The sequence below is a fragment of the Bactrocera latifrons genome, unplaced genomic scaffold (genome assembly GCF_001853355.1).
Source record: "Bactrocera latifrons isolate USDA-ARS-PBARC rearing strain unplaced genomic scaffold, ASM185335v1 scaffold_1, whole genome shotgun sequence".
In the NCBI taxonomy this organism is placed as follows: domain Eukaryota; kingdom Metazoa; phylum Arthropoda; class Insecta; order Diptera; family Tephritidae; genus Bactrocera; species Bactrocera latifrons.
This window is the reverse complement of record NW_017534407.1, coordinates 1892717-1920495: the sequence shown is the minus strand read 5'-3', so window position 1 is coordinate 1920495 and position 27779 is coordinate 1892717. Positions and strand designations below refer to the sequence as shown.

The 27779-nt window shown below is 39.1% G+C and overlaps 1 protein-coding gene across 3 annotated transcripts in view; it reads right to left on the bottom strand.

The window, feature by feature from the left end:
- Positions 1-1705: 1705 nt before the first annotated feature.
- Positions 1706-27779, bottom strand: part of LOC108978167 (homeobox protein araucan) — a 41700-nt gene continuing 15626 nt past the window's right edge. Inside the window, exons 2-7 of one of the 3 annotated variants that reach the window (XM_018948322.1) lie at positions 26843-27388; positions 15520-15635; positions 3954-4306; positions 2446-3799; positions 2239-2356; positions 1706-2152 (exon numbers count right to left, since the gene is read on the bottom strand). In XM_018948322.1, coding sequence (XP_018803867.1) covers positions 2323-2356; positions 2446-3799; positions 3954-4306; positions 15520-15635; positions 26843-27388 — 2403 coding nt within the window. In that variant the 3' untranslated portion in view covers positions 1706-2152; positions 2239-2322. Of the gene's footprint in view, positions 2183-2238; positions 2357-2445; positions 3800-3953; positions 4307-15519; positions 15636-26842; positions 27389-27779 lie in introns of all 3 variants that reach the window. The other 2 variants (XM_018948332.1, XM_018948313.1) reach the window with 2 other exon arrangements.

Below are 27779 nucleotides of genomic sequence, written 5' to 3'. Positions count from 1 at the left end.
ACTCCCTTTTATAATTAAACTTACTAAAATAAATACTCTTTCTGACGTACGGTAGATCCTATCAAAAAATGGTGGACGTTAATCCATACTTTTTTGGGTTCCATTTACCAAAGTTTTCCGTCGTTATTTTTGCCATTATGTGGCATATATCCGTCAATTTGGGGTGTATTCAAATGGAATTATAATGTTGCTTGATTTATTCTTAATTTGTTTAACCATTTCATAATAAACAGACTCTGAAGGAACGTTTTAAAGTTGTGTAAATGTATTACTAGAATAATAATCATTCGGTTTCGCTCCACGTTTGTTCTAGTCACTATTATGCAGCTTCAAAGCAGCCACACAGTTCGCATCGAGGACGCTATTGCTGCTGTGGAGGCAAATATCGAAGACGACCTGAATGGGTCAGTTCGTTCCGCACAATTTGTGCTGTATCCATCTACTTTCTGAAAGATTCTGTGAAAATACCTTGTTTTGCGAGCTTATAAAAAGGTACTCGTAAAATATTTAAATGGACACAAAATTAGGTGGACACCGATCCCGATTAGCTCGAGAAAAATTTTTTCAGCGATAAACACTCACTTCACGTTTTAAGCAAAATTGTTTCATTCGGAGTGTTGATTCCTCAGAAGTCATTGTTGAGACGCCTTTACATTCTAAAAAATAGAATTCAAGAATTCAGAGAAATCATTAGTCCATATTTCTCCAGGCATGAAGTCGGTCACAATGTTTAACGCAGGAGAGCCATGATTAATTACTTTTTCGTGCCTGAATTGGACGATGAAATAACCAATTTATTGAAGGAAATTTTTGGTCAGCGCGTTATTTTGCCCAGTGAGCCTGTAACGTAGCCGCCAAGATCGTGCTATTTAACACCACTTTTTTGTGAAGTTATGTGAGGGCGCTTGTCTCGCAAATAAATTCAAAACGATTGACGCCGTAGAAGGGAATCGTCGGCGCGTTTTGCTGACATACGGTTTAAATTGCTGCAAAAAGTGGTGGAATATTGCGGCTCTCAGCTGGAAATTATTCAAGCCCCGGCTGATCACTTAATTGAAATAATTTTTAAAACATAGAAGCAAACACCTAACCTTACAGTTATAAAAAGTATATTCTTGGTCACAACATGTGTAGACATGTCTAAAAAATAAAATTTACGTTACTTTAATTATAATTGATAAGAGAGGTTTGAAGATAAAAATAAAGGACGCAGCCCTATTAAACACCGCACTAATATTGGGAGATCTTGATTTGGTATACCATTACTTCCGATGCCACCCAAAACAGGCCACAAACTTGGCACGAATTCACTGCCTAAGTATTTTTAACCGATTTAACTGAAGCAAAAGGTAATCAGAGTTTGGCCAGAACCAGCATCTTTGATACAGGAAACAAGAGAGCCAAAAGTAAAGTTGATACTCTCTCGGAACATTTTCTTCAAGATATTTTTTTAATGTGTTTTCGACAATGGTATGTAATGGGCTGTAATGGTAAACTAGCAGACTTGTTTTCTCATATTACTAGTAATTCTTAACCTCGACTTTTAAAGACCAAAACATCAGCTGTTGAATGTTTGTAGCTCAATACTCACCCCTTCATTACTAAGCATTCTAAATGAAAGTAAACATTTCTTATATTTTCATAGTTTTATTTCCAATGGATTTTATTATAATGTATTAAATATTAAATTAAGTTAAATTGTTGTTAAATATTGTTACGTGTGTATGTATGGATTTGTAATGTATATTTGCACAATGTGTATGTGGGTGTATGTACTAGTACAATACAGATTACACTCAAAAAGTAAACTAACAAGTTGTCAGTAGTTTATCACAGTCGAAAATTTTACTTAACGCTTACATATGTATTTATTTCGAAATTTATTAATGCAAGGATAATGTTTATATTTTTCACTTTTCAATTTGCTGTTAAATGTTTGCATGATCTACGAGCTTAACTAGCTTTACACTTATAACTTACTACATGTAAGTCGATTAGTAATTAATTTTTGTAAATTTCATATGCTCAAAATTATAACAGTTTAATAATAGATCTGAGTAAATTTAAATAATTTTTACTGAATTTTTTTTATATATTTTTCAGTTGAATTATATTTGCACAATGTCCCAGATGTTAGAAGTGGAGGAAAAGTCTGCAAAAAGAAAGAAACAGAATGGAAAAACTAAATTATAAAATTATTTTTTATTTTTTTTTTTTATTTTTTAGAATATTTTATACCTTTTTATAATGAACTGTTAACATTTACCTTGCTGTTAGCAAATCTCAAGAGTCATGATGCTAAGATTCCGAATTTTACGGCGCTTAAACAGGCGATACAAAACCAGCGAGTTGTTGGCTGCCGAAGGAGAATACATAAATATATATACAGTTTTAGTCAAGATGGCAAAAAAAAAATTCTGGTTCACCTTGAACCCCAATACCCACCTTTTATATGCCGCCTTGTATGGCGAATCATGCGGTTGCGAACGTGGTGAATCCGTTGAGCTGCAACTGCTCGAACCGCTCGAGCTCTCGTCGCGTGGCGAGTACTCGCCGAAACGCGTCGAATAGTTCATGGCATAACCATGCATGCCATTAGCTGAACCGTACGCTGAACCCGCAATCATGCCTACACCATTGCCACCGGCATTGCCATTACTGCGACAAGTAGCGATCGTAGGGATTTGCGAAGCGGTAAGCAAAAGGTTCGCTGCCACGCTCTGCAGTTTCATATTCGGCGGAGTTTGGGGTGGAGTATCGGGTTGGGCTTCGGGAAACCCCATCCCCCGCTGAGCCGCTCCGTACGGATGATGTGGTGCGCTGGTGTTGTTGTTGTTGTTGTGGCTCGGGCGCATGTGTGTTGGCGCTGGATGCGACGCTGCCGCTGCTGCCGCCGACTGAGCCGTAGTATTTGCCGTGATACGCGTGCTGATAGGGATGATATTGGTACCGTTGTTGTTGTTGTTGTTGCTGCTGCCGTTGATAATGTTGCTGCTGTTGTGTGGCAGATTGGAGTTGTTGTTGTTGCTGTTGCTGCTGCCGTTGTTGTATGGGGTATTGTTCGTAGTATGTAGCTGCTGCATTGTAGCCCCTAGAAAACCCCCGTAAGCTGTGGTAGGCGGCGCCCGCGAGAAGGCTGTGCCGGCGCCGTAATTGCTCATCATCATATGTGTTGCCGGTGGTGGTGGTGCCCCCAGCGCTGACGGCTGTTGCATCTGTTGTTGATGCGGAGGTGGCGGCGGCGGCAGCTGCTGCTGCTGCTGCTGCTGTGACAATCCCATATGGTTGCCCACTCCGCTGCTGTTCATGTGTGCCTGCTGCATTGGATGTTGAAGCTGTTGTTGGTGCTGATGCTGCTGCTGCTGCGTCTGGCCCATATATGCTGCCGCTTGTGCTGGCGGTGGTGTCTTGCAGGCGACTGTGTCGGCCAAACTCCAGATTTTGGGCTTGCTTGCTGGAATCGGCACGCCACAGTCCCGGCTCAGCTGGTTTTTTGGATCACTACCATCATGTTTGTTTATGTTATTGTTATTATTGCTGGTGGGCATGCCACCGGTCGGATAGCCGCTAGCTGCCAGTAGTGCCTGCTGGTGCTGATAGTAAGCGGGATGTTGGTGATGGTAGGGATGGTAGTTATGTGGATGATTTGATGTGCCATCGGAACCATGGTAGACACCGCTCGGAGCACTACCAACGCTGGCACCCGCAAAACCGATGCCTTGATTACGAAGTTCATTCGTGTGTGATCCTAAGGATTTTGACTCATCATCCTGCAGTTCTTCGTCGTCTTTTTCAAGCTCTAAGGGAGTTACAAATAAGGTAAAGTACAATTGAGCTTTCCAAAAGCTTATGGTTCAAACAATTAATTGCTTAAAGTGTTTACTGAAACTTCGCAGAAGCCTGTGTTAATAATAAATAAAATATTTACTTTATTTATCTTTATAATCGCCTACCTTTTCGCTGCCCCCCACCAATACTGCCACTATGCATGCCATGTGACATCTTCTCACTTTCCAATTCGTCCTTCTCCTTCTCTTCATCGGAAACCATCGCTTCGTCATCGTCGTCTGTGCGATTCTTTGGCTCCCAAGTCATCTTATTTTCCTTCTTAAGACGTCGTCGGGCGTTCGCAAACCATGTGGAGACCTGTGTCAGCGTCATCTTTGTAATGATGGCCAACATAATCTTCTCACCTTTGGTTGGGTAGGGATTCTTTTTGTGTTCATTGAGCCAAGCTTTTAGTGTGGCTGTTGACTCGCGTGTTGCATTTTTACGACGTGCAGCCAAATCATAGCTGGGACCATAACTAAAATACAATGAATATGTACATACAGATCAATAAAATTTTGAAATAGAAATGACTAATTTTATAAAAAAATAGTAAAACAAGAAAAAATATTGACATTGGTTACAGCGAAGCTACACTACCCTTCTCATAAATAATAGATTCCTAATAAGTACTTGACTCGGATCATTCAGTTTAAATGACAGCTATATTCTAAAGTGATTTGATCTGATTGAGTTCTTCGATGAAATGCAGCCTTAGGCACTGTTCCTTGCCTAATTTCGTGCAGATGTCTTTTCAAAAGAAAAAGTTTTTCCTACGAGCCCTTAATGCTGATCGTTTAGTTTGAGAGTTCAGCAAGCTATTAGGTTGTCAAAAAAGTCTTGCATATTTTCGCTAGTTGGCGCTGAGAGCGCGTAGTTCTAGTCTTATTCGTCGCATCGGATCATGCTATACCTTTTTGGAAAGCTAATTTCACGCGCTAATACGTGTTGATCGCAAGACGTTTTTGACAGCCTAATATATACTATAGCCGAAACTGATATTAGCCATCTCAACAAATTTGTGACAGGCTCAAGCTCAGGCTCAATCAACAAAGATCTGTAAGGATCTTATCATTCTGTTTTTAAGAGTTTATATGTTATACAACGGAACGGCGTTCTGAGCTGTTCAAGTCAGATCCTTCTTGAAACGACCTTCCAAACTAGCCTACATACTACAGCGATCCGATCTATACAATTTCTTCGCAGATTGCACCATTACCTTTGACACTAGTCCAAGTCAAACTTATTGGAGATATAGTGAAAAATTAAAAAAAAATCGATGCAGACTCCGGAGTCCGATTGATAAGCTACAATGGTGCGATATTGGTGGTTCCGGCAAATGGGAAGCTTCTTGGAAAGAAAAGGACTTACTTTCCCAAACAACGAAGTAACAAAGTGATAAATAGTAACAAAATCCTCGAGTAGCTTGCCTTTTTAAAGATTCTCGGATAGTAAAAACTATCCTACGACGACCTATTATTATTGCTAACTGATAATGGGATTCGCTGTCAAGGTTACGCGAATGACATTATTATTATAGCTAGAGGCTAATTCGAGAACACTCACTGCGACTTAATACAAAGAGGTTTAAACCTAGCCAAAGGGTGGTGTATGAAGTAAAGTTGAATATCAACCCCTCTAAGACGACCACCGTCCCGTTCACGAGACTTAGGTCTGATGGCCTGCTGTGGACGCAACATGTTGACCTGACCTTGGTCAAAACGACTAAAGAACTAATGGTGAGCAATCAGCTGGCTGGAATATCCTGGGAGGTTGAGCCTCAAAAGCAGACTTCGGTAGAGTTCCGACTATCGAAGCTGCAACGACTCGCATGTACCTGCATGTCGGGTGCAATCCGCGCATGTCCGACGGCAGCAATTCAAGTCATGTTTCAGCTCACACCACTTCATATAGTGACTGACCACGTAGCCAAGCACACACTGCTACAAATGACAGCAAAAGCGTGTGGCAGAGGTAAGGTAATCTCATCCCAGAGAATGAAAGAGTTAAGTGGTACAATACCCTTGGCCCTTCTCCCAAGGGACAGCATTAACAAAAGTGCTAAGCTCAGACTACTCTGGTCGCAAACTGAAGAAGGACTTACACAACATGAGCCTAACTTCTTGCGTAAATTACCGGTTCTACGACATGGAGCACAGAAGTCTGCAGATGCAGGTTAAAGGCCCTCGGATCCATGTTTCCAGATAGTGATCATATCGTCTCGCTAGCACTTAGTAGTATATTGGACTTTATCAATATGCTGGGGTTAGGCGAGTATTTGCACATAATACGGATATAATTAAAGTCGAATACCTGATAGAAATGAAGAAGATGTGAGATCCGTGAAACCTTTCACAACTAGTTTCTGAATTCAGATTATTTTTACACTTACGAAGAACTAAATTCAGTGAAATAGAGATCAATGCAATGCTGTAGTATATTTTTTGAAAGCTTTTATATCTGTCAATATTGAGGCGTTATTATTATAACTAATAATATTAATACTTTCCACAAAAGTATATTTAATGTTCATAATAAACATTTTCCTGCTTTCCTTCACATTATCTAATTAAAGTTTCGCACCAACGCTTGGCTAATTAATTTTCCTCGCTGCACTAAAATCGCGAGCGAAAAAAACGGCTTTCGCTTACACAGTGAAATTACGAACTTATGTCTGCAAAGTGCGAAAAAATACCCTGCGGCCAAAAAAGGAAAAACTCCACTATCGATGTAAAGGGAAAACGATTTAAACCGAGGAAACCGAGAGAACTTGTAGATGTTGCAATGGCGCAGTAAAGCGCCAACATATCCTTTAATCCGCGCGCAGTAAACGCAACAGTAGTGGAGAGAGGGAGTTACAAGAAAACACACACTTACAAGCGCGTTGAGGCGTCCTTTAGCACGCTGCGCACGCACCAAACGCTGCGTCACGCGGCAATATCAACGACAGCGGCAAAGCCCAGCATTCAACGCCACAGCAACAGAAAACTAAAAAAAAAAAATCAAGGAAAATAGAGTGTAGTTCAACATGTTGAAGACTACACACAGTGCTTTACTCAGCACCGCACTGTTGCAGCATGCCGCATATTCAGCGCTTTTCGCAATGGATTATCGGTGCGTACCGAGTGTGGCAAGACTTTGATAGGGTAGCGCGTATTGTTGCATATTTTGTATGCATGCGGCACCTTGTAACGTGCAGCGCTATGGCATGCGCGCCATGCAACGTGCCATCATGCCACAATAGCACGTTGGCTAACGTGATTTTTTCTATCTTTCAGTGTGCGCGGCTTTCACTGCCTTAGCAAGCATATACTTTTATATCTTTGTTGTGTTTTTTTGTTTTTATTTTTGTGGGATTTTTATGGTGCCGCAAGAATCAACAGCTTGTGCGGTGAATTTTACAACCAACTACTCGCAAGTACCACTTCAGACGCAGCTCGTGCAACTGTTTTGCGTCCAACGGTTAGCCGCTTCATAGCCACTGGCCGGCAGCCAAGGCTGCTGCGAGCCGTGTGCCATGTATTTACGTCGGCGGATGCACCATTTTTTCGCCACCGCTCGCATACTTTCTTTTTTATGAGACGGCGTGCGGTTTTTTCTTTGCTTTTATTGTTGTAAAAAAGCTTTGATTTTTATATTTGCTGTTGGCGTTTGCTTGCACTGTCTGCCTCTTGGTAAATCCCGTTGAGGGTTCGTTCGGTGAGTGCTACTCAATGCCACTTTTAGTTACTGCTGATGTTGTTGTTGCACTCGACTTATGAAGCCTCGGTCTCTATGCATTTTTTCGCTTCGCATTTTCTTTTTTACTATTTCGCAATAATGGTTTTCACATTTTTACACTTTTTTCCTCGTGTTAAGTATTTTTACGGCAGGATATTGGTCAAATGCATACAGCTGTGAAAGTTTTACATTTAGTAAGTTTAGTTTATTTGCTGATTTCGTTAAAGCAACATTTCCCGCTCCTGATTTTACTTGCATACTAGCCATGAACTTATGTACTCGCTTTGCTTTTGTTTTGGTGTAATACTTTTATTACATTTACGGCATTTTATTTTTGGCGTTACTTCATTACTGTATACTCTTTAATGTCTTACGTCAATTTTCCAAAGTTTCCCTTGCTTATTAGCTTAGTGCGCTTCCGTCAAAACGATGAAAATGGATTTACTTTAAACATATGTCAAAGAGCACTTCAAAGATTTTTATAATTAAATATTGAGATTATATAAGAAATTCCTGAAGCCATTACACAATTTTCAACCATTTCATATTTATGAAAATCATATCCATCTAAAGGCGAATGGAGCTGAATGTATCCATCCAAACTTTCACGGTAGGTGGCGCAACTGTCGTAATGTACATATGCATTGTAACAAAAAACTATCCTTAACTACTATAATGATGCGTTGCGATTTTTATAATGAATTCAAATATCGAACAAAGAATTTGTCTAAAATTTTGTATTTCTAACCAAATTTCGTTTTGGAGCCAGTGCGAATGTAGGAAAAAGCAAACGGTGATCCAGTTTTATTGAAAACGGTCGAGATATCGTTGACGACATGCCTCGCTCTAGACGACCTTCGACCACTTCAACTGATGAAAATATTGAAAAAGTGAGTGATATGGCGCTTGAAAATCGTCAGACAAGTACCAGTGAGACGACAAGTAAGCTCGACATCTCTCTCGAATCCGTTCGAATGGTTCTGGTGGACATTTTTGGCATAAAACATGTTTTTGCTCGACTCGTCCTGATAAAGCTGAATTGTGGGAACAATTCTCCAACCTCCTGAATGGGAGTCGGAGATGGTAAACCCGATTCCCAAATCGATGACGATGGTGCGGACGTTCCATTGCCCCACCATGAAGAAGTTCGAATTGCAATTGCCGGCGGACCTATTCAAATGCTACGGCAAAGAACTGGAAAGGAGCATGCATCAGCTTGCACGACGATTGGAATTTAAGTGCGCTCGGAACAATCCACAAAAATGGAGCCAACAACCGCATTTAAGATTCTATCGAGCTTACTGTGTGAAAGATTAAAGCGCACCGTCAACAAACTGATTGGACCTTATCAGCTTGGCTTTAGGCCTAGGAAATTTACAACTGACCAGATAGTCACCATGCGCCAAGTCTTCGAACAAAACACGGGAAAAGAGGTTCGACACTTTGTTTGAATTTGGTATCCCCGCAAAACTAATACGGTTGTGTAAACTGACGTTAAGCAATACCAAAAGCTCCATCAGAATCGAGAAACACTTCTCCGAGCTGTTCGATTACAAACGAGATTTCAGACAAGGCGACTGCCTATCGTACGTCTTCTTCAATCTACTCCTCGAGAAAATAATTCGAGCTGCAGAACTAAATAGGGAGGTACTATCTTCTATAAAAGTGTACAAATACTAGCTCACGCCGATAACATCGATATCATTGGCCTCAGCAACCACGCCACCACGTTAGTACTGCTTTCTGCAGAATGGATAAGAAAGCAAAGCCAATGGTGTAGCTTCGAGAATTTCGTCTATCTTGGAACAAACAAAATAACTCTTGCCAATAGGTGCTACTTCAAACTGTGTAGGAAGAGAAATAAAGTGCTCTCTCGATGAACAAAGACCAAACTGTACCAGTCACTCATCATCGCGCTGCTGCTATAAGATGCAGAGGCATGGACGATGACAACATTTGATAGGTCGGCATTACAAGTTTTCGAAAGAATCTTCTGTGGAAAATTAATGGTCTTCTGAGATGAACGGGGTCAATAAGGAATATTACCTGGAAGTTATGCGCAATTTGCGCGAAGCAATCCGCCAGAAACGCCCGGATTTGTGGAGGAAAAAAAGAAAGAAAAAGAAAAAAAAGAAAAAGTGGAAGAACACATCGTTGCTTGTGCGCGACTTTTTGGCTAAAAACAACCCACTAATGATGCCGCAGCCACCGTATTCCCCAGATCTGGCCCCCTGTGACTTTTTCTTGTTCCCTAACCGGAAGAGGCCCATGAAAGGTCGACGTTACGCTTCTCTTGACGAGATAAAGACGGCATCGAAGGAGGAACTGAAGAAGAAAAAAATAAAATTTTGAAGTGCTTGAAAGATTGGAAAAACCGTTGGCACAAGTGTGTAATATCTCATGGGGATTACTTTGAAGGGGACATAAAAGATATTCATGAATAATAAATAATTTTTGAAAAAACACAAAATTCGCGATACTTTTTGAACACACCTCGTATTTGAAGATTCTATTTAGTGATTGACCAGAGTTAAAAAACAAGTTTCAAATGGGGTCCTTTCCTCCTTTTGCCTTATAATTATTTACATATATAGTTTAAGCCACCACCTGTAATTGCTTCGGTTTTAAAAGAAATTGATTCCTGGCTCTTCGGATCTCTCACTCTCAACACTCAAGACGTTTACATAAATTTAATTTTTGTCAAATACTTCAAATAATATTGCACAACAACAACAACAACTTCAGTGTATAAACTATACTTTTCGTTCAATTTTGTACGCTATTGCCAAAACTAACAGCCTTCGTTCGTTTTGTCTGAATTTAAGCAAAACTAAATACTTCTATGTCGTAATTGTGACAATGCTAAAACGAAAGTACAGTTAATTCACAAAATTGGTAAACAAATGTAGAGTTGACGCGCCTCAACGCCTTAGGCTTTTACCAACATTTGTCCGCATTACCACGAATTCACCGCCCACAAACGACAAACTGACAAACACACCGATAAACACAAGCGTTTACATAACGAGCGAACCTCAAAGTGTGGTAATTTTGAAACATGAATTCTGCATTCACCGCCATGGCCGCACAAAACATGAGCTTTAAGCGTGTAAAATTGGCCGAAAATGTGTGGTTCCATTGCATTGGCCGAGTGAGGTTGAATGCGTGCGGCTCCCACACAGACACACATATGTATATATGTACATAGAGCTACAAGCTGCCTACAATTTGTTTTTGTGTTTGTTGAGCTTGCATTTGTTTGGCTTTTAATTATAGCAAATAGTAAATAAGCGCGCTAGACGAGTCTAAAAACAACAGCAACAAATGTACATTTGTATGTATGTATGTATGTATATAGAGAAAAGCTTGCAAGTATGTTGCCACCAGCGGGTAACAGTAAAAATACAAATATCGAACAAAACTTGTAATCTTGTAAACAAATCAAATTCTTGTTCACACAACAGCGCCAACAAAAACAATAATTGTGCAGAAAACAAGAACTGTGTGGCGCACAAAAAAGCGCAACCGCATAAAAAAGTGCCGTTAAAAATGTAGTAAAGCCACGATAACAACATCAGCAACAACAATAACAACAAAAAAACATCTCTAACTAATAATGACAACAAGCGCTGCAATTAAAGCAACTACAAGGCGGTAAGCAACGCTAAAACAGCCAAACGGCCAGCCTTCGGCGCGCACACGCCACCTAAAAGTGTCCACTGCGTCACGCAGCCACAGCGCGCCCAGGCATGCGCTCTAATTATCAATCGAAGCTAATATTTTGCGCTTTTTTGACGCGTTTAAAAGTCTTGCGCTTTCAACGAAATTGCCCCGCTGAGCAGCGGTACCGGTGTCGGTGCCGGTTGGGAGGCGCAATAATTATTAGCGTTAGTTTTTATTGCTAATGCACTTTGCTTTCACGACTCGACAAACAATTATTATCTGCGCCCAATAATTTAAAACGCATACGAAAATATGTTTGCGCAAATAAAGTTGCACACGCGAAACCCGCAAAGCGGCGCACATTGGCTCGCCACGCCGCTGATAATGGCTGCCTGAGTGCCCGCTTGGCTACAACCCACTTTTGCCATTTTGTCAACGCGGTTTTAGATGTCATACCGGTCGGTTGGCCAAAACAAACATCGCCGAACTCGCGTGTTCGCTTTCGCATTGTGAATTTACAGTGTTTTGGTTTGACTGAGCGGATTTGAAATGGTCTTTATTGCTGGAACTTGATGGTCTTTATTGCTAAGAAATAAATATATTATAAAAATACTAAGAACATTAATAAAATCTTAAATCCAAATTTAGAAGTGAATAGGATATTTTAAATTGCTCAAATAGTTTGTAGCAGCCAGAAGGAAACGTCGGAGACAATATAAAGAATACTCGTCGGACGAACGCAATACGTGTAGCCAGGTGGGTTAGTCTGCCCGACTGCATATAGTCGAACTAGTCCCTCAGAGGTCTCGATCTCAAAGAAGCTTTTTACCACCCAACATCCTAAAAATATTGCCAATTTAACAAAGTTTCCATCCGACGGAGCTTTTTCCACTTTGGAAGACTTGCACGTATACATATATCATATAAGTATAGCTACCGTGCAATCTGAACGATCAAAATATAGTTATTGTGTGGAAACCTTCCAATTTAAGGAGATGTCTTTACTATTTATTCTAGGCAACAGTGCACTTTTCTAAAATTGTTGAGATCGACTATAACATACAGCTACCTCACAATATAAGCGATCGAATCCAGTTCTAGTATGAAAAACTTTTTTATTTAAGAAGATATCGTGAGGAAATTTAACATAGAATATTATATATCCAACGCAAATCTATACTCTCCTCCGCCAACTTTGAAGCGGTGATACTTTTTCAAAGAAGTCAACAAAAGAGAGAGGGCTTTGGATAACATGTCATATTAAGATGAATAAAACCATTGACGTAAACTTGAAGAGCTTTCCAAAGCCCTAAATTTCATATAGCCGTTCATAACACCGTTCTTTGTTTCGCATACATAAATGATTTACTACTTAAACTTTAAAGTTATTTTCTTTTTGAATTTTCTGCTCACCAAACGAGCTTAAATGTGTATATAGTGACAAAATATATGTATACAAATATATACGGAAATTATATTCCTCGGGTAAATGATAATGTCGATAATCTTCCTCTTCCTCTACTTGCTCCAAGAGGTACTGCGTCTAATACTTTCAGAGCTGGAGTGGTTTCCTTCCATTCGGACGACATAACCTAGCCTGCAGCTGTTTTTTAATCCGCTAAACTATAGTGATTTCGTCATTATACTCATATAGCACCTAGTTCCATCGAATGCGGTATGCGCCGTGGCCAATGCGCAAAGGACCATAAATCATTCACAGAACCTTTCTCTCGAAAACTCGTAACGTCGACTCATCAGATGTTGTCATCGTCCATGCAACATATGCCAGGATGGGAATAATCAGTGAGTTATAGAGTTTAATTTTTATTCGACCAACAAAATCAAACTGTTCTTAATTACTATGCCGAATTTAAGGGTGATCTGTCAACCACTTTATTTAGAGCAGCTGTTTAAGTCGGTACACCTCAATGGTGCGTGGCGATTTTTGCAATGGATAAAAATATCGTACAAAGAATTTGTCTGAAATTTCGTATTTCTAAAAAAATTTCGTGTGCGGAATCGTTGCAAATGTTGGAATCGGAATGGAGGGAATAAACAAGCCGAAACCAAAAAAACCGCGCCGAGGCCACTCAAAAGTTAAGGTGATGCTAATTGTTGCATCATGAATTTGTTCCGGAGGGTCAGACGGTCAATGAGAAATTCTATTTGGCCGTCTTGAGGCATAAGTGTATTACATCTGATGCGGATTACTTTATAGAAGAAAAAATAAAAATTCATTCTCCAGATAATTTTTAGTCAGAAAAGAAAAAGAAATAGCAGTGTGAGTATCGGAGCTATGGCGCTATTCTTACTTTCATAGGCAGTGTCTAGCAATAAGGATAATTTTTCTGAAGTTAGCTTTAATCCAAAAACAAACAAAAAACATGAAATGATAGAAAAACTAAAAAAATTTTTAATTTATAAAAAAATGGTGGCTTCCTAAATAGGCTTTTTTGAAAAAATTTTACTCTACGGAGTGACTTGAAAAATCGAAATTACCAACAAAAATTTTATTCTTGCCATGTTTATCTGACAAATGTATCTGAAATAAGTCGTTAGAAATATTCAAAACGATCGGTTTCGAGAAAAAGACGTTTAAGTCTTTGTGAGCCTATTACAATAACTTTAAAAATGCTTCTCCAAATTTTTGAAAAATATTCTCAAATATGTATACGTTCGCTAAAGAGGGTGATACATTTCGAGGCTTCCTACATTTTTAAAGAAAGCACAGAAACTTCAAATGAGGAAAGGGAATGATTATTATCATGCGAAAGAATATTATTTGGCACTTATTTCTTGAAGATTATTTCTTTCAAATGTTGACCGCGGCTACGTCTCAGATGATAAAATGTCAACAAACGGCTATTGGAAGAAGTACCTCTTAGATAACTCGTTATTTGAAAAAAAAAATGTTAAAAAAATGTATATTTCTTCATCTTTCACTTTTTGTTCTTTCTTTCTACCCTTTCAATCGAATAATATCATTTTTTATTATTCCATATGAAACACTGTCGCAAATTAGAGCTCTATATTTTATCTGCACTTTTTCAAAGCGTTTAATTGCTGATTTAATGGTGTATTGTTGTAATTTTATTACAGTGCGGTTTGTCACAAAATATGGAGGAAAATATGGCGCACAAGCACGCACAAACGCACAAACACACATGCAGCCATAACTATACACTTACACACATAGATATGGCTATGTATGTCAGTTGAATTTCCGCTTTTGCACGCAAGCCCAGCGAATTGGAACCTTTTACTCTGACACACACACAACCAAAGTGCAGCGCTTCGCTTGCTCCACACGCGCACACTCCGTGCCCGCACTTCGCCTTCACTACACATTTTGCTCGCCCACCATGCCAACTGGGCTTGGCCAACTTGCCTGCATTTTGTTTATTTGTTTATACACATGTTAATGTTTATTTAGTTGCTGTTGTTGCCGCAGCGCACAGGCTTTTGTATGCAATTAAATGCGATTATTTCCGCCGCAATCATAAATAAATAATTTTGCGCCGCACACAACAAAACAATTGAAAATTCCTCGTGTATCCACAAATACAGACCTGTATATTTGTGTGAATGTGTAAATTTGTGTGATTTTATATATTTGCATATGTGTTTGTGCGCTTTTTATGTCATCCATCTACGGTGACCCAGCTATGTTGAATTGCGCCGCCGCGCTGCACTCAACAATTAAATTCAAATCAATTTTAAGTGCTACGCAAATCTTTTGCAATTAATTATGGGCCGTTAGGGCCGCTTGTTTGTTGTTTGTGTGCCACCGTTCCAAAACTTTGTCGCATTTCAATTGTTTTATTCATTGTTTTTTTGTGTGTTGTATTTAATGAGTGTGCGCCTGCCAGCTGCGGCCGCTCACTAATGACCGTCGAAGTGTCAGACTTTGCCTTTCATTTATTTTTGTTAGTAATTTGTAGTTAATTGTGCTCAATTTATTATAATTTTCGCATTCATTGCGCGCGATTGCCGGTGATTTATTCGTGTTACTCGGTAAGTGATGGGTTTAAGGTTTTATTGCCACACAAATCGAATTAAATAATACGCTGATGGATTATTGAAGTTGAAGGATTGTGATTTGGTGGATTTAATTTGTAATAATAATTATTGTTTATTGCAGATATTCACTATAAAGTATAGATAAATTGGTTCAAAAATACTAAAAAATTAGATATTAATATTTTATTTTCAAACTATTCTTTTATATTTTTATCCTAACACTCATTAAAACCCTAATACAGTTGCTCTCATATGCGAAAAAATTATATGATCGCTTTCTGTACTCACCCATAAGCGGACATCGGGTCGTATGAGTAATATCCGGTGGTTGGTTGCAGCCCAGCTGATGTCCAAGCAGTCATTTCTGTGCCAGTTGCTGAATTTTTCAATGCATACGGATTGCTCTGAAAATAAATTATTACAAATTTGAAAATATAAAGCTATTTTTGAACGTTTTGAGAAAATTTTGAATAATGTATGTATGTGTGTATATAAAAATATACTTAAACAAACAGGAAAGTATGTACAGATATGATTTGTTCATAATTTACAAATCAATACGGAATTAGTAAATTCAAACTTTATTTAAATTTTTGCTCAAATTAAATAATGACCCTGTATCATATAGGTGCATGAGACGAACAAAATCCAATCAACATATCGGTTGTGAAATCCCTTCAGTCACCAACTCAAAAATAATCAAATAAATACGTAAGAATTAGGAAAACCTTGCATGATTTAAGGCTTCAAAAATATTTATTTTTATTTATTTTTTTCCAAACGAGGTGCTTCTGGAGATTCACCGTAACAGGCTTAGTTATTACTATATTTTGCATTGAAAATTTCTAATAGACTTTAAAAGTTGTACAATAATATGTCATTAAATTTAATTAAATTATATTAATCATGTTGCCGCAAAAAAACACAAATATATGCTTTCGTTTTGCCCTTAAAACCTCACCACCGCCCTTTACGCAATAGTTATTGCTACTCGTAAAAAAGAACAGAATTGTAGAGTAATCTAATTAAGCTTAACGAGTGTACTGTGAGGGTGACCTTAACATTAATGTGTAAAAAACCGAATTCATCTCTAGCAACAATGACACCAAATCTATATGATTCGCTATATACGACAAAGAGATGTCGCGCAAATAGCTTTCAAAGTTAGATTATAATCTATAATACTTAGATATGTAACTCGCCACCCATCTTGAGCTCCTGCATTCAATATTACATAATATTCGCTGAGAATGTAACGAAGACCTTGGAGAATCGATTCGGTGACGTTCGCAGTAACTCGGACTGACGTGTGGAACGACGACATTTGAGAACGACATCAGAGAGAACACTTCGGTGAGCCGATAATTTCACGTTTTGGGCCGATCGATGGGACACCAAGATCGTATGTTATAACATCGTCAGACTTTTTTCGGTGTGGATATGTAAAGTCTAAAGTCTGAACGGACAATCATGCTTTCATTCAATTCTTGGGCAGAACTTTACGCGTATCATTCGTTAATTAGCAGTCGAAATAATCGAACGAGTCTTCGAAAATTGGACTGAACGGATGGACCATCTGAGACGTAGCCGCGGCCGACATTAGAAAGAGATTATTTTCAAAAAATAAATGCCAAGATATGTTCTTTCGAATGATAGTAACTTGGTTCTTTCGTTTTCTCCAGCCATAAATGAGTGCACTTCGGATGATTATATACATACATATTTACTTCTGCAAGAGTAATCTTTTCATTGGATCTCAGTTTCAATAATAATCAATAGTTCCTTTGGGCATTATGCTATTGTCTAGCTTACTCAAATCCCGAATATATCATTCACTTCAAAATATTTTGTGGTCTTTCACTTTTCAACAACGATAATTCCTTTAGCAGCTGATCTGCTCTTATATTGGTATAATTATATTTAAGAATTACTTGCAACCTAAGAATATTTTGAGATAATGTTATTAAAATACTTGGAAAAAATTATTGATCAGCTTTATTGTTGTAATGTACAAAATCACTTTATCGCCAACATTCCTTTAGAACCGTTTCTAACTTGACGTTTTTCTCACAAACCAAATGCGTAAATACTAGACTGACATTGTAAATACGTGGCATGTACATAAAAGTATTGAAAAAATGTACACGTACACATGTGATTACATTTCCTAACGAAAATGGCAACAAATGTATTAAAACATCGATTGTTAGCTTAATAAGTACGTTTGGTGTTGGCGAATTAATCAATTACAACGATGTAAAATGTAGAAGTCGCGCGCTTAAACGAGTAATAGAGATGTGACTTGTAATGGAGATAGCAAACAAATAAATACAAGCAAATACAAAACACATACCAGAGGCGCATAAAAACCGAATGACAACGCCGTTAACGCCATTTATAGCCAATATGCCATTAAAAGCGCGCTGCGTGTATGCATGTGTATATGTAAAGCCAAGTGTGTGTGTGCGGCTTTAAAGGCATGCGAGTGTTTGTGTGTGTTTGCGACGACAAGTGCACGAATACACCAATATTCATGTTTATCCAGCAAAAATGTTGCTCATAAATGTCTGTCTGTGTGTGTGCGTGTTTATAAAACTGGGCAAATCCGCGCACCGCCGCAGCAGCCGCTAATACGAATAATTACGTAATCGTTAAATCTTTGCGAAATTATTTTCCCACAGTTTTTACGAAATGACAAAAACGCATGTTGAATCAAATTTCGTTCGAAAACAACAATTTTATATTAAAATACAATAAATTAAGAAAACCATTTTGTTGTTGACAGGAGCAACAACATAAACTAAATATTTATAAATATGCATGCTTTTCAGAAATAAATTAGAAATTAAAATTTATAATACAACAAATTGCCGCAGAGGCGCACCAATGTCGAGCAGACACTGATATCAACAACAAGAGGAAAAACAACAACAAAACTCGTTTAGCCACTCTTTGTGGCATTGTCGTTGACGCGCTGCTAATTATTTTTACTTTATTATACCGAAAAGCGCCAAATAAAGCAAATATATTGCGGAAAAAAAGTCGAATTTGTGTTTGCAACAGTTTTGTATTGAAAACGTATGAAAACGTTGACATGCCCAGCGTTTTGCATAAATTTCGAATTTTTAGCCATTTTTGTTCGAACAAAACGGCTGCTGACGCCTCTCACGCTCGCAGCGCCAGTGATGCGTCCATTTTTGTCACAAATGTTGGCGCATATATACACACATATCCGACTATTTCTATGCAAATAGTTGCGTATGTGTTGGATTTATATCATTGGAAACTCGCCACAAATTTATGGCCATATGTAAAACTATTGGCCACAATGCACACACGCTGCCGTTAAGGCCAATGATGTGCCGCCAAAGCTTTTGTGTGTAGGCAGCCAGCAGCTTTCTATGTGTGTATGCCCTAGCGTCCGCGTCCGGTGTTTTTTTTTTTTTTTTTTTTTGGTTCTTCATTTCACATATTTTTAATAGAATGTCAATTGCTTCATTCCATTTGTTTACGTTTCGGTTGCGGCTGCGGTTCGTTGCTCATTTGATTTATAAAATATAATTAACATTTTTAATTGCTTTAACAAGATGTTAAGCAGCTATTATATTAATTTCGAAAAATCAGTTTCATACCTCTGTTGACGCGGCGTTAAATGTATTTATCAATTGACATTTATTAAAAGCATGTTCGACACGAAGCCGTGATTTATCTAGCATTGGCAAATGGGTGTAAGCACAAGAGAAAAAGCTACCCTGAAGACAGCATACGCTTCACAGGTGGTTTTCTTATAAAATAAATATAATATGGAAAAACCCCTTATATAGATATTAATCGGTCGGTTTGTATGACAGCTATGCTTTAAAGTAATTCGATCGGAACAAGTTCTTCGGAAATTATACCGCTGCTTTGTATAGTATAATAATCTAAAAAGATTTTCGTACCAACTCTTTATTCCGGTGATTCAATTTGTATCGCAGTTATATGGTTTAGTTAGATTAGATGGCTGATCAAAGATCGCCAGTTCGGCGGGAGGTTTGAAGGTAGTCTTAACCTCCCAAACGTATTACGTAGGTGTTGAGTTGTTTTCTTCTCTTCTTCTTCCAAACAGCTTCTGCAAGATACCTTACCTTAAAGTATGGACGCCAATAGGGCCTGTTAAAGGACCCACAATTAGGGGGAGGTTAGCCTTACTGAGAGCAAAAAGATCACTAGATCTCTTGCAATCGACCTTAGGCCAAAAGGCTTTTGCGAGTGAGTCCAAGGCTAATATCGCCGCCCTGCAATCTGAGTGAATGGTTACTTCTCTGAAGGAGATTGCACTCCGGAGCAGTAGGTCTGCTGCCACCTTAATGGCGGCAACCTCGGCTTGGAAGACACTGCAATAGTCAGGAAGTTTTAAGCTGGATTTGTGTATGAAAAGGTGGGGTATTTTTGCCAATGGCTTCTCTACAGCAGTACAAGGAAATCGAGGAAGTCTCGGCTCTATCTTCGGTATTCAGCTTCCATGAAAACTTCCCATCCAGGATGTGCCCTAGATATTTCACTGTATCCGCCAGTTGCTGACGGATGTCTCGCATTTGTAGCATAAAACCATCTCGGTTTTAATTCGGTTGATGGCGAGACGACGCTGCGATACCCCTGCCTAAACTCGTACACGATACTCAGGAACTTTCTTTTAACCATAAGTATTACATTGTCTGCATAGGCAATCACCTGGCAGCCACGACAATCAAATTTCCCCATTCCGTTTCAATCCTACTGTTGCACAAAAGACCCTCGTCATGTGCCCCCTTAAATACCAGTCCATCAGTCTTTCAAGAATTTTTAGTAAGAAGAAGGAGAGGGTGATATTCCCAAAGCCCTTGGTCGTAACATGAGAGCCCCTGCCAGATTTCGGAATAAACGTAATTCTGACTCGTCTCCAAGCCCCCATTCTTATGCAATTCGCATAGATAGGTGCCGATATGAAAAATTTCTTTGGCAATAATCCATACCAAATGGGTGAAAACCATTTCTACACAATTAGTCATTCTGTCCTGGACTGAGAAGCAGAGTGTAAATTTTTGCATCGTTTTACACATCAGACACCAAAGTATAGTCAAAATGAAGGAATTCGCCCAACAAACCAGCTCTGAGGAAGGCGAGATGAATAAGACCATTATTTTCTGGGATGCGTGATTTACATCGATCACATGTCATAGAACTCAATGATACCAAATTGAATAACGGCTCTTTGCATTTCCACTATTATGACGCTACTTCGCCACGGCCAAGTTAATAGAATTGGACTGCATAACGCTGCCTTAGCACCACTGCTCTGAAGATTTAATCTTTTTTTCGGTTTCAAAACTCGAAAAAATTACTGCATAGGCAGAACATAGCGATGTATGAGGAGGAAAGAAAAATATTTCTCTTTGGAAAATGAAGCTCGTTGTACCACATGTTATAAACAAACAAGTGGAAAAGTAGAGTTACACTTTTTCCCAAGAGTATGTGCACAAACACACCCAAAAACGTATTGATTGAGGGCTACAGAAATCTTCAATGCCATTCTAATTTATTATTTTCTAATTCTAACCAAAAGATTTTCAATGAGAATTATTACCGCTTGCCATCGCCACTCTCCTGGTGTCTCCTTTTAATTTACATTTCCCACCACAAAGTCGAAGTACCTGTAGCTCTGCTCTTATTTCTTCATTGCCACTCAAAATCTTCAAACGCTCATTTATACAATTCTCTTCATTTCGTCTCATTAACATTAAATTTCATGCGCTCATAAATCTTTTAGCGGCTTTCGCTCTACCTGCGTTTTTCGGAGTTTCACTTAAATGTTGCCCCATAATCGTCAAAGTTAGTGCGTTAATCTAATAATGACTCGCTTTTATGAGAAGCTTCAATAACCCTGCTTTACATATGTATAACCAAGCCCATACATACATATATATGCACGTATGTGTAGCTACAACAAATGTCATTATTGCTGCGCCAGAACTGCATCAAAGTTGAACAACTCATTTGTTTTGTTGCTTGCCACATTCTGTTGCATATTGTGCATGGAAAGTTTCTTCGTAGATTAGCTCGCTAAAATTGCAGTTTGGCAGTTTGAAAAGTGTTATTGAAAAAGTTTTGCATTGCGTGCAGTTGTGCTGCGGCATGTATGTATGTATGTGTATTTGTTCTCATTAGTGTATGCACTGAAGTAAGCTTTATGTACCGACTGGATGGATTTCAATTAGCTTTATATGGTAGTAGTAATTTTTAATATTTACGAGTTTATAAACATGCTTTTTTTACGATTATTCTAATACTATGTCTGATGAATATGAGTTTTGGGTAGAATTAAATTAAGGGTAACTTTTTTAAAAACGCAGCAAACTGATCTGATAATGAACGAGGGCAAGACGAAATGTCTCCTGTCATCAAACAAGCAGTCGTGGCACTCGCGACTTGCCTCTCACGTCACTGCGGACAGTCATAACTTCGAAGTTGTATATAATTTCGTCTATCTTGGAAGCGGAGCTAATAACAACAACTATTTCATCTTTGAATTCCAATGCAGGATAACTCTTGACAACAGGTGCTGCTCCGGACTGAGTAGGCATTTGAAATGTAAAGTTCTCTCTCGTCCTGCTATATAGTGCAGAGGCATGGACCAATACAACATCTGTTGAGTCGATATTACGGTTTTTCGAGAGAAAAGTTTCTGCTTAAGATTTATGACCTTTTGTCTTGGAAGCCGAAGAACGTCCTGAGCGACCAAAAAAGTTTGTATCTGAGGAAATGGAAGCATTACCAAACTCAAGAAAACTTCGCCCATTTTTGGCAATCACTCATGCAGCCATTTCAAAATGTTCAAAAGTAGACTGATGTACTCGATAGCATACCATTTGAATTGAATCTAAAGTACGTTTTGATTGGTCATCAAATACGACGACCGTAAATGCGAACAATTCAGTATATGTGAAACAAAGTTAACAACGGCAAATCCAAACATAAAATCTAAAGCCATTTGAAACGATTAGCGCGGAATGCTCCGCCAACGATTAGTTATTTGTACACTCGGTTCTATGTTGCAATATGGGTTAAAAACTATTTGGAAAACAGTGATTAGGAAGTTTTGCTTCAGCCACCTTACAGCCGCACCATCTTGCTACCAGTTTTTCCGATCGATGCAGAAAGCTCTCATTGGAGAATGGTTCACATCAGAGCGGTGATTCGAAAAAAGCTGAAATACCCTGAATAAGGTATATTAATTTTTCCACGAAGTTTTTGGCCCCTTGAGGGAAAAGTCGGAGATCCAACAAAATAAATATATACATGTATGTATGTCAGTGTTCAGCATCACGAGCTGAGTCGATATAGAGTTCACTCTCAGTTTTTGAGATACCAATCTGTAATTTTCTAAAAGTATAACGGTGATATCAAACGATCTTGGCGGTCAATCGACCGGCACAAAATGTGAAATATTCTGCTCACCGAAGTGCTCTCTCAATAAATCCATTGATTGAATCGATATGTGGAAAGTGGTGCCGTCATGTTGCAACAAAATGTCGCGAACTGCAATTTCAGGTATCAAATAGTCGAAATATCATGGCCCGATAAAGGTCGCCATCGACGGTTACGTTCTCACCGGCATCATTTTTGAAGAAATATGAACCGTTGATTTTACCGGTCCACACCCAAACCAACCCTTGTTTTTTCTACATGAAATGACAGCTCTTGAACCCTTTCAGGTTATTCTTCATTCCAAATGCACCAATTTTACTTGTTTACATACCCGTTGAGCCGGTAATGGATCTCATCGCTGAACAAAATTTGGCACGAAAACATCGGATTTTCTTGGAACATTTCAACAACCCATAGAGCGAAGCAACGTCGCTTCGGAACGTCAAGCGGCTTCAGTTCTTGCACAAGCAGTATTTTGTAGGCTTTCAATTTAAGATCTCGACGTAAAATACGCCAAGTCATTCCATACATCAGTCCACGTTCGGTCTTCATATACACTGTCAGCTAAGGCTGCTATATTTTCTTCACTTCGTGCTGGACGTGATCTATTCGGTCGAATCTAATCCAATAATGGATGCTGAATCTCAAGATGGATGGTGGTGTTGCGAATAGTACACTCAGTAGGCTGATTATTTTGACCGTAAGTTGAGCAACGCGTGCAAAACATAATCTTTACGGAACCTGAATTTATGTATTAAAGTTGAAAGATTTGTAAATGTTGGTCAGGCGTAATACTTTCTATGATAAAATGCCAAGCAGTACTGAAAAAATATTGAAACGACCAATACGTGATCTGTCAAAAAATGGCTAATGTAAAACATCTACATCTATTTGCATCACCGGTTAGCATAGCATCGCAATAATATGCTTATATGAAAAGCTTTTTCATTTGACGAGATATCTTAAAGAAATTTGCATTGTTTATTTTTTAAGGAAACGATACAATCTTCAAGAAATGTTTCAGATCTTATTACTATAGCATATACCCGCCATACAAACCGATCGCCTTTTTCTTTTTTTTTTTTTTTTTTTTTTTTTTTTTTTTTTTTTTTTTTTTTTTTTTTTTTTTTTTTTTTTTTTTTTTTTTTGTTGGTGAAGGGTGTTCTTGCTTCGGTCCAACTAATTAAATCAATATATTGGGTAGTCGAAAAAGTCTTTTCGTATTTTGTAAATAGATGTCGTTGACGTCGTATATCTGCAGTGCTACTAATCACATTGTGTCATACCATATGGTATTTACAAGTACATGTACAAATTCATATTTGCAAACCATTTTCCGCCATCACTATGCACGCATATAGTCATATATTACCATACAACAACAATATGCAATATTCTACGGGTTGTCAATTTGTTTATCGTTTGCTGCCTTGAAAAAGTTGTCGCTTGAATAATAAGTCGCTTCTTTGCTCAATCACATACAATGTTTCAATACAAAACATATTATCTGTATGGTTGCACAAATGTCGCAGTTGCACTTACATATGTTGCTGCTCATGTTTAAGTAAAATCGAATTTTCACGTCACACGAACTAAATGGCCGAACGAGAGCAAGCAATGAAATGGCAAAACAAAAATTGAAATGAAATGCAAAACAATGAAAACAAACGAGCAGACAAGCACACACACACACAAACACAAATGGAAAGTGACAAGCGAGTAAGAATAACGCTGGCTGAACTTCAAAGTTCCATATAACCCCATCCTGCCACTTATTCTCAAACGGTGCATTTCATTATTAATTTGGATTTTATGTGTATGTGCCACATGATTGGCAAAATGTCGTTAAGTTTGTACGGATATAGCGGTATTTGTATGCCCATCAACCCACCAACTGTCGCTGACCCCTGACCAACGTGATTTGTTGCTGGCTGGCTGGCTGGTTGTTGTTATTGTCGTTGCCAATATTTGTTAAGGTGTTGCACGGACATTATATTTGTTGACTGTTGTCATTGCGCTTTGTTGCTTTTAATTTTGTTATGGTGATTGTCTTTGCTTTGTATTACGCTATGGTTGTTGTTGTTGCAGTTGTCAGTGCAGTCACTTGTATACGCTCTTTGCACACAATTACGGGCCAGAGGCCATCATTTCACTCTTCCTCTTTTTCACATTCATCTCTTCTTCGTCTGCCCCTTCGAAGTGTAGGCCTAACGGCAACGGGGCGCAAACAACGCCAGTACTTGCCACTGACTTTTGACTCTACATTCAGCCCATGCACCCATGCTCGCTTGTCGGCTGCTCAACCCTTTGCAATGATATCATTTTGCTTTGCTCAATCGTTGCGATAAAGTATCGAATTTCAGCGTTGAAAACTTGGATTGGCGCTGAGCAAAGCGTAAGTGTGTGTGTGCCACAGAGCCAGTGTGGCAAAGACGAGCAGCAAATGCAAAATATAATAATAACAACAATAAAAGTGCAGCAAGCAGTGCGGTCAATAAACGTTCACGTTCGTACAACGCTCGACACCCTAAAAGACTCCCAAGCCGATGAGCGACCAAGCAAACGGCCGAGCGAGCGGTCGACCGTTTAAATGCGCCGAGTGAACTGAACTTCAGCCAGCCATAATGATAATTCGATTTGGTCGACATGATATTGACAAGCAGACGAACAGTGGAAGCAGCAGCGACACAACGAGACACGCAGCGTTGCAACCAGCAGCCAACAAACAAAGTGCTGTGTGCGGCAAGCTGAGGTGAAATTGGTTAGCCATAAAGTGTACCCTGGAGTGGAGTAAGTGTACCTAGTCTTGCTGCTACTCACAAGTGCAGGAGTAGTCACATGGCTGCCACAAGGAAGCCACAGAAAAGAAGTATGGCCTGCCCGGGCAGTTATTTGGTTGGCTTGCTTGTCGCTTTGACTGTGGCGCTCTCCACAATGGCTGTTATTTACGAGTGGCAACAACTTGCCGCTTCCTCTAATGACATTGCCTGCAACATGGCGATGTGCAAATCAGTTGCTGCCACAATTGTGCACTGAGAGAAATTTTTTTATTAGGAAGTTTCAGTGCATGAGGTATTAGTCGGATTCGCTTAGCTTCGAAGACCGTGGAAAATATATACTATACATAAAAGAGTCGATTTAGCCATGTCTATCGGTCTGCCTGTAAATACGCGATCTAGTCCTTGAGTTTTTGAGTTATCTGTCTGGAAGTTAGCACATGTCCTTTACTTTCCAGGAGACTAATTATTTAACGGAATCGCCAATGTCGAACCACTATAATATATAGCTGCCATACAAACCGAACTATCAAAAACGAGTTCTTGTATGGAAAACTTTTTTACTTGGTAATATGTCTCCATGAATTTTTTCAAGGCTTATTGTTTAAGGCAATGCTACAAACTCCGAACAAATGATTCAGATCGGAGCACTATAGCTTATAGCAGTCGTACAAACTAGCCGGTCAAAATTAAGTGCTTGTATGGAAAACATTTCATTTGTCACGGATATTACAGCTTTAGGGCAACCGAGTTTAATGTTAGTTTTTTAGAGTTAATAATTTTAACAAACTTTTTTTCTGAGTGTATCAATACATCCAACAACATTAATTCAAATGCTAAGCGCTTGCATGCACATTTTAGCTTTTGAGCCTTCAGAAGTAAAGCGCCACATTAACAACAATTAAAACAACAACAGCAACAGAAGTGGCAGAAACGCTGCCAAAGTCAAAAGGCAACAGACGCGAAGAAGTCGAAGACGACGAAGGCGCAACTCAGAACGGCAACGTCGGTGGTAATTGTTTACAGCGCTGTTGTTATTGTTATTGTAGTCGTTATACTACATATGTACACTTTGTTGTTATTGTTATTGTAGTTGTTGTACTACACTTAGTTGTTATTGTTACTGCTTTATTGTGCTGTTCTACATATGCATAAACAAGTTTGCATGTTGTCGGCCATTGTTGTAACAAAAAAACAATTATAATACATGAAAGGACAACCACAACAAAGTTAAGAACAATATAACAGCATTTATAAGCGACAAAACAGCGCGTTACAATTTTAAAGTGTGCCTACAACAAGCGACGACGAAATGGCAAACGCTTGTGCCTTCGGGAACTTCAAGCAAATGCCAGGATGCGGACAATTTTCACTAATTTTCTACTTACCAAAGGCGAATAGAAGGCTGAACTGTCCACACCAATACTCTGATAGGGATTTTGATCCGTCGACGGATAGGGTGTGCCATAAACGCCAACGCTGGCCGCTGGCAAGCGCGAGTAGCTGGAGAGCGCCAAACGCGCCGAGTCATATTGACACGAACATACGGTTTGACCCGATACCGGGTCTGTCATAATGGGACGTCCGTTCTCGCAGCAAGAGCCACCACCAGCACCACCGGGACCAATAACGCCCAAACCGGCAGCAGTAACACCGCCAACACTGCCATCGAGTGCGCCACCGCTAGCAGGATTATTTAAGCCACCAGCACCGCCAGTTGTGTTGTTGGAGTTTTGCGAAAGCCCATCCGGACTCATTGCACCACTGGGCACATCCGCAGAACCGCCTGCGCCGCTATTCACACGACACTCACCGACATTCGTAGGACTGAGCGCAGGCGCATTGGCACCGCCAGAGCCGGCCATTGCTGCGGTGTTGGGTGTGTTTGGTGAGTCGCCCGTTTGCGGTGACTGCGTGAGATTGGCGGACAACAGCTGGAAGAAACGCATAAAGTAACTCATTAAATATGGTTAACAAATAGTTATTTAAAAATACAAATTAGTGTAACGTTTTGATGGTTGAACAAATGGAAAATTTGTAAGACAAACGGTTAAATCACAAATTACAGTTAACTCTTTATTTATTTGGAAGAAAAAGAGTCATTCGAAATCTAGTTTTTGTAAATATGTAAAATTAATGTCAACTTGAAAACCTGTAAAAGTGAAAAACGAATGTAAACACGATAAAATGGCTTCCACGCTGATAAGCCGCTAAATTACGATTATCGCTTTACGAATCGTTGCATTAAACTAGTGATCGGTTATTGGTTGTGTGCAGCCGATTCGTTGTACAACAAGTTTACATTACTTATGCGTGTTAATTAAA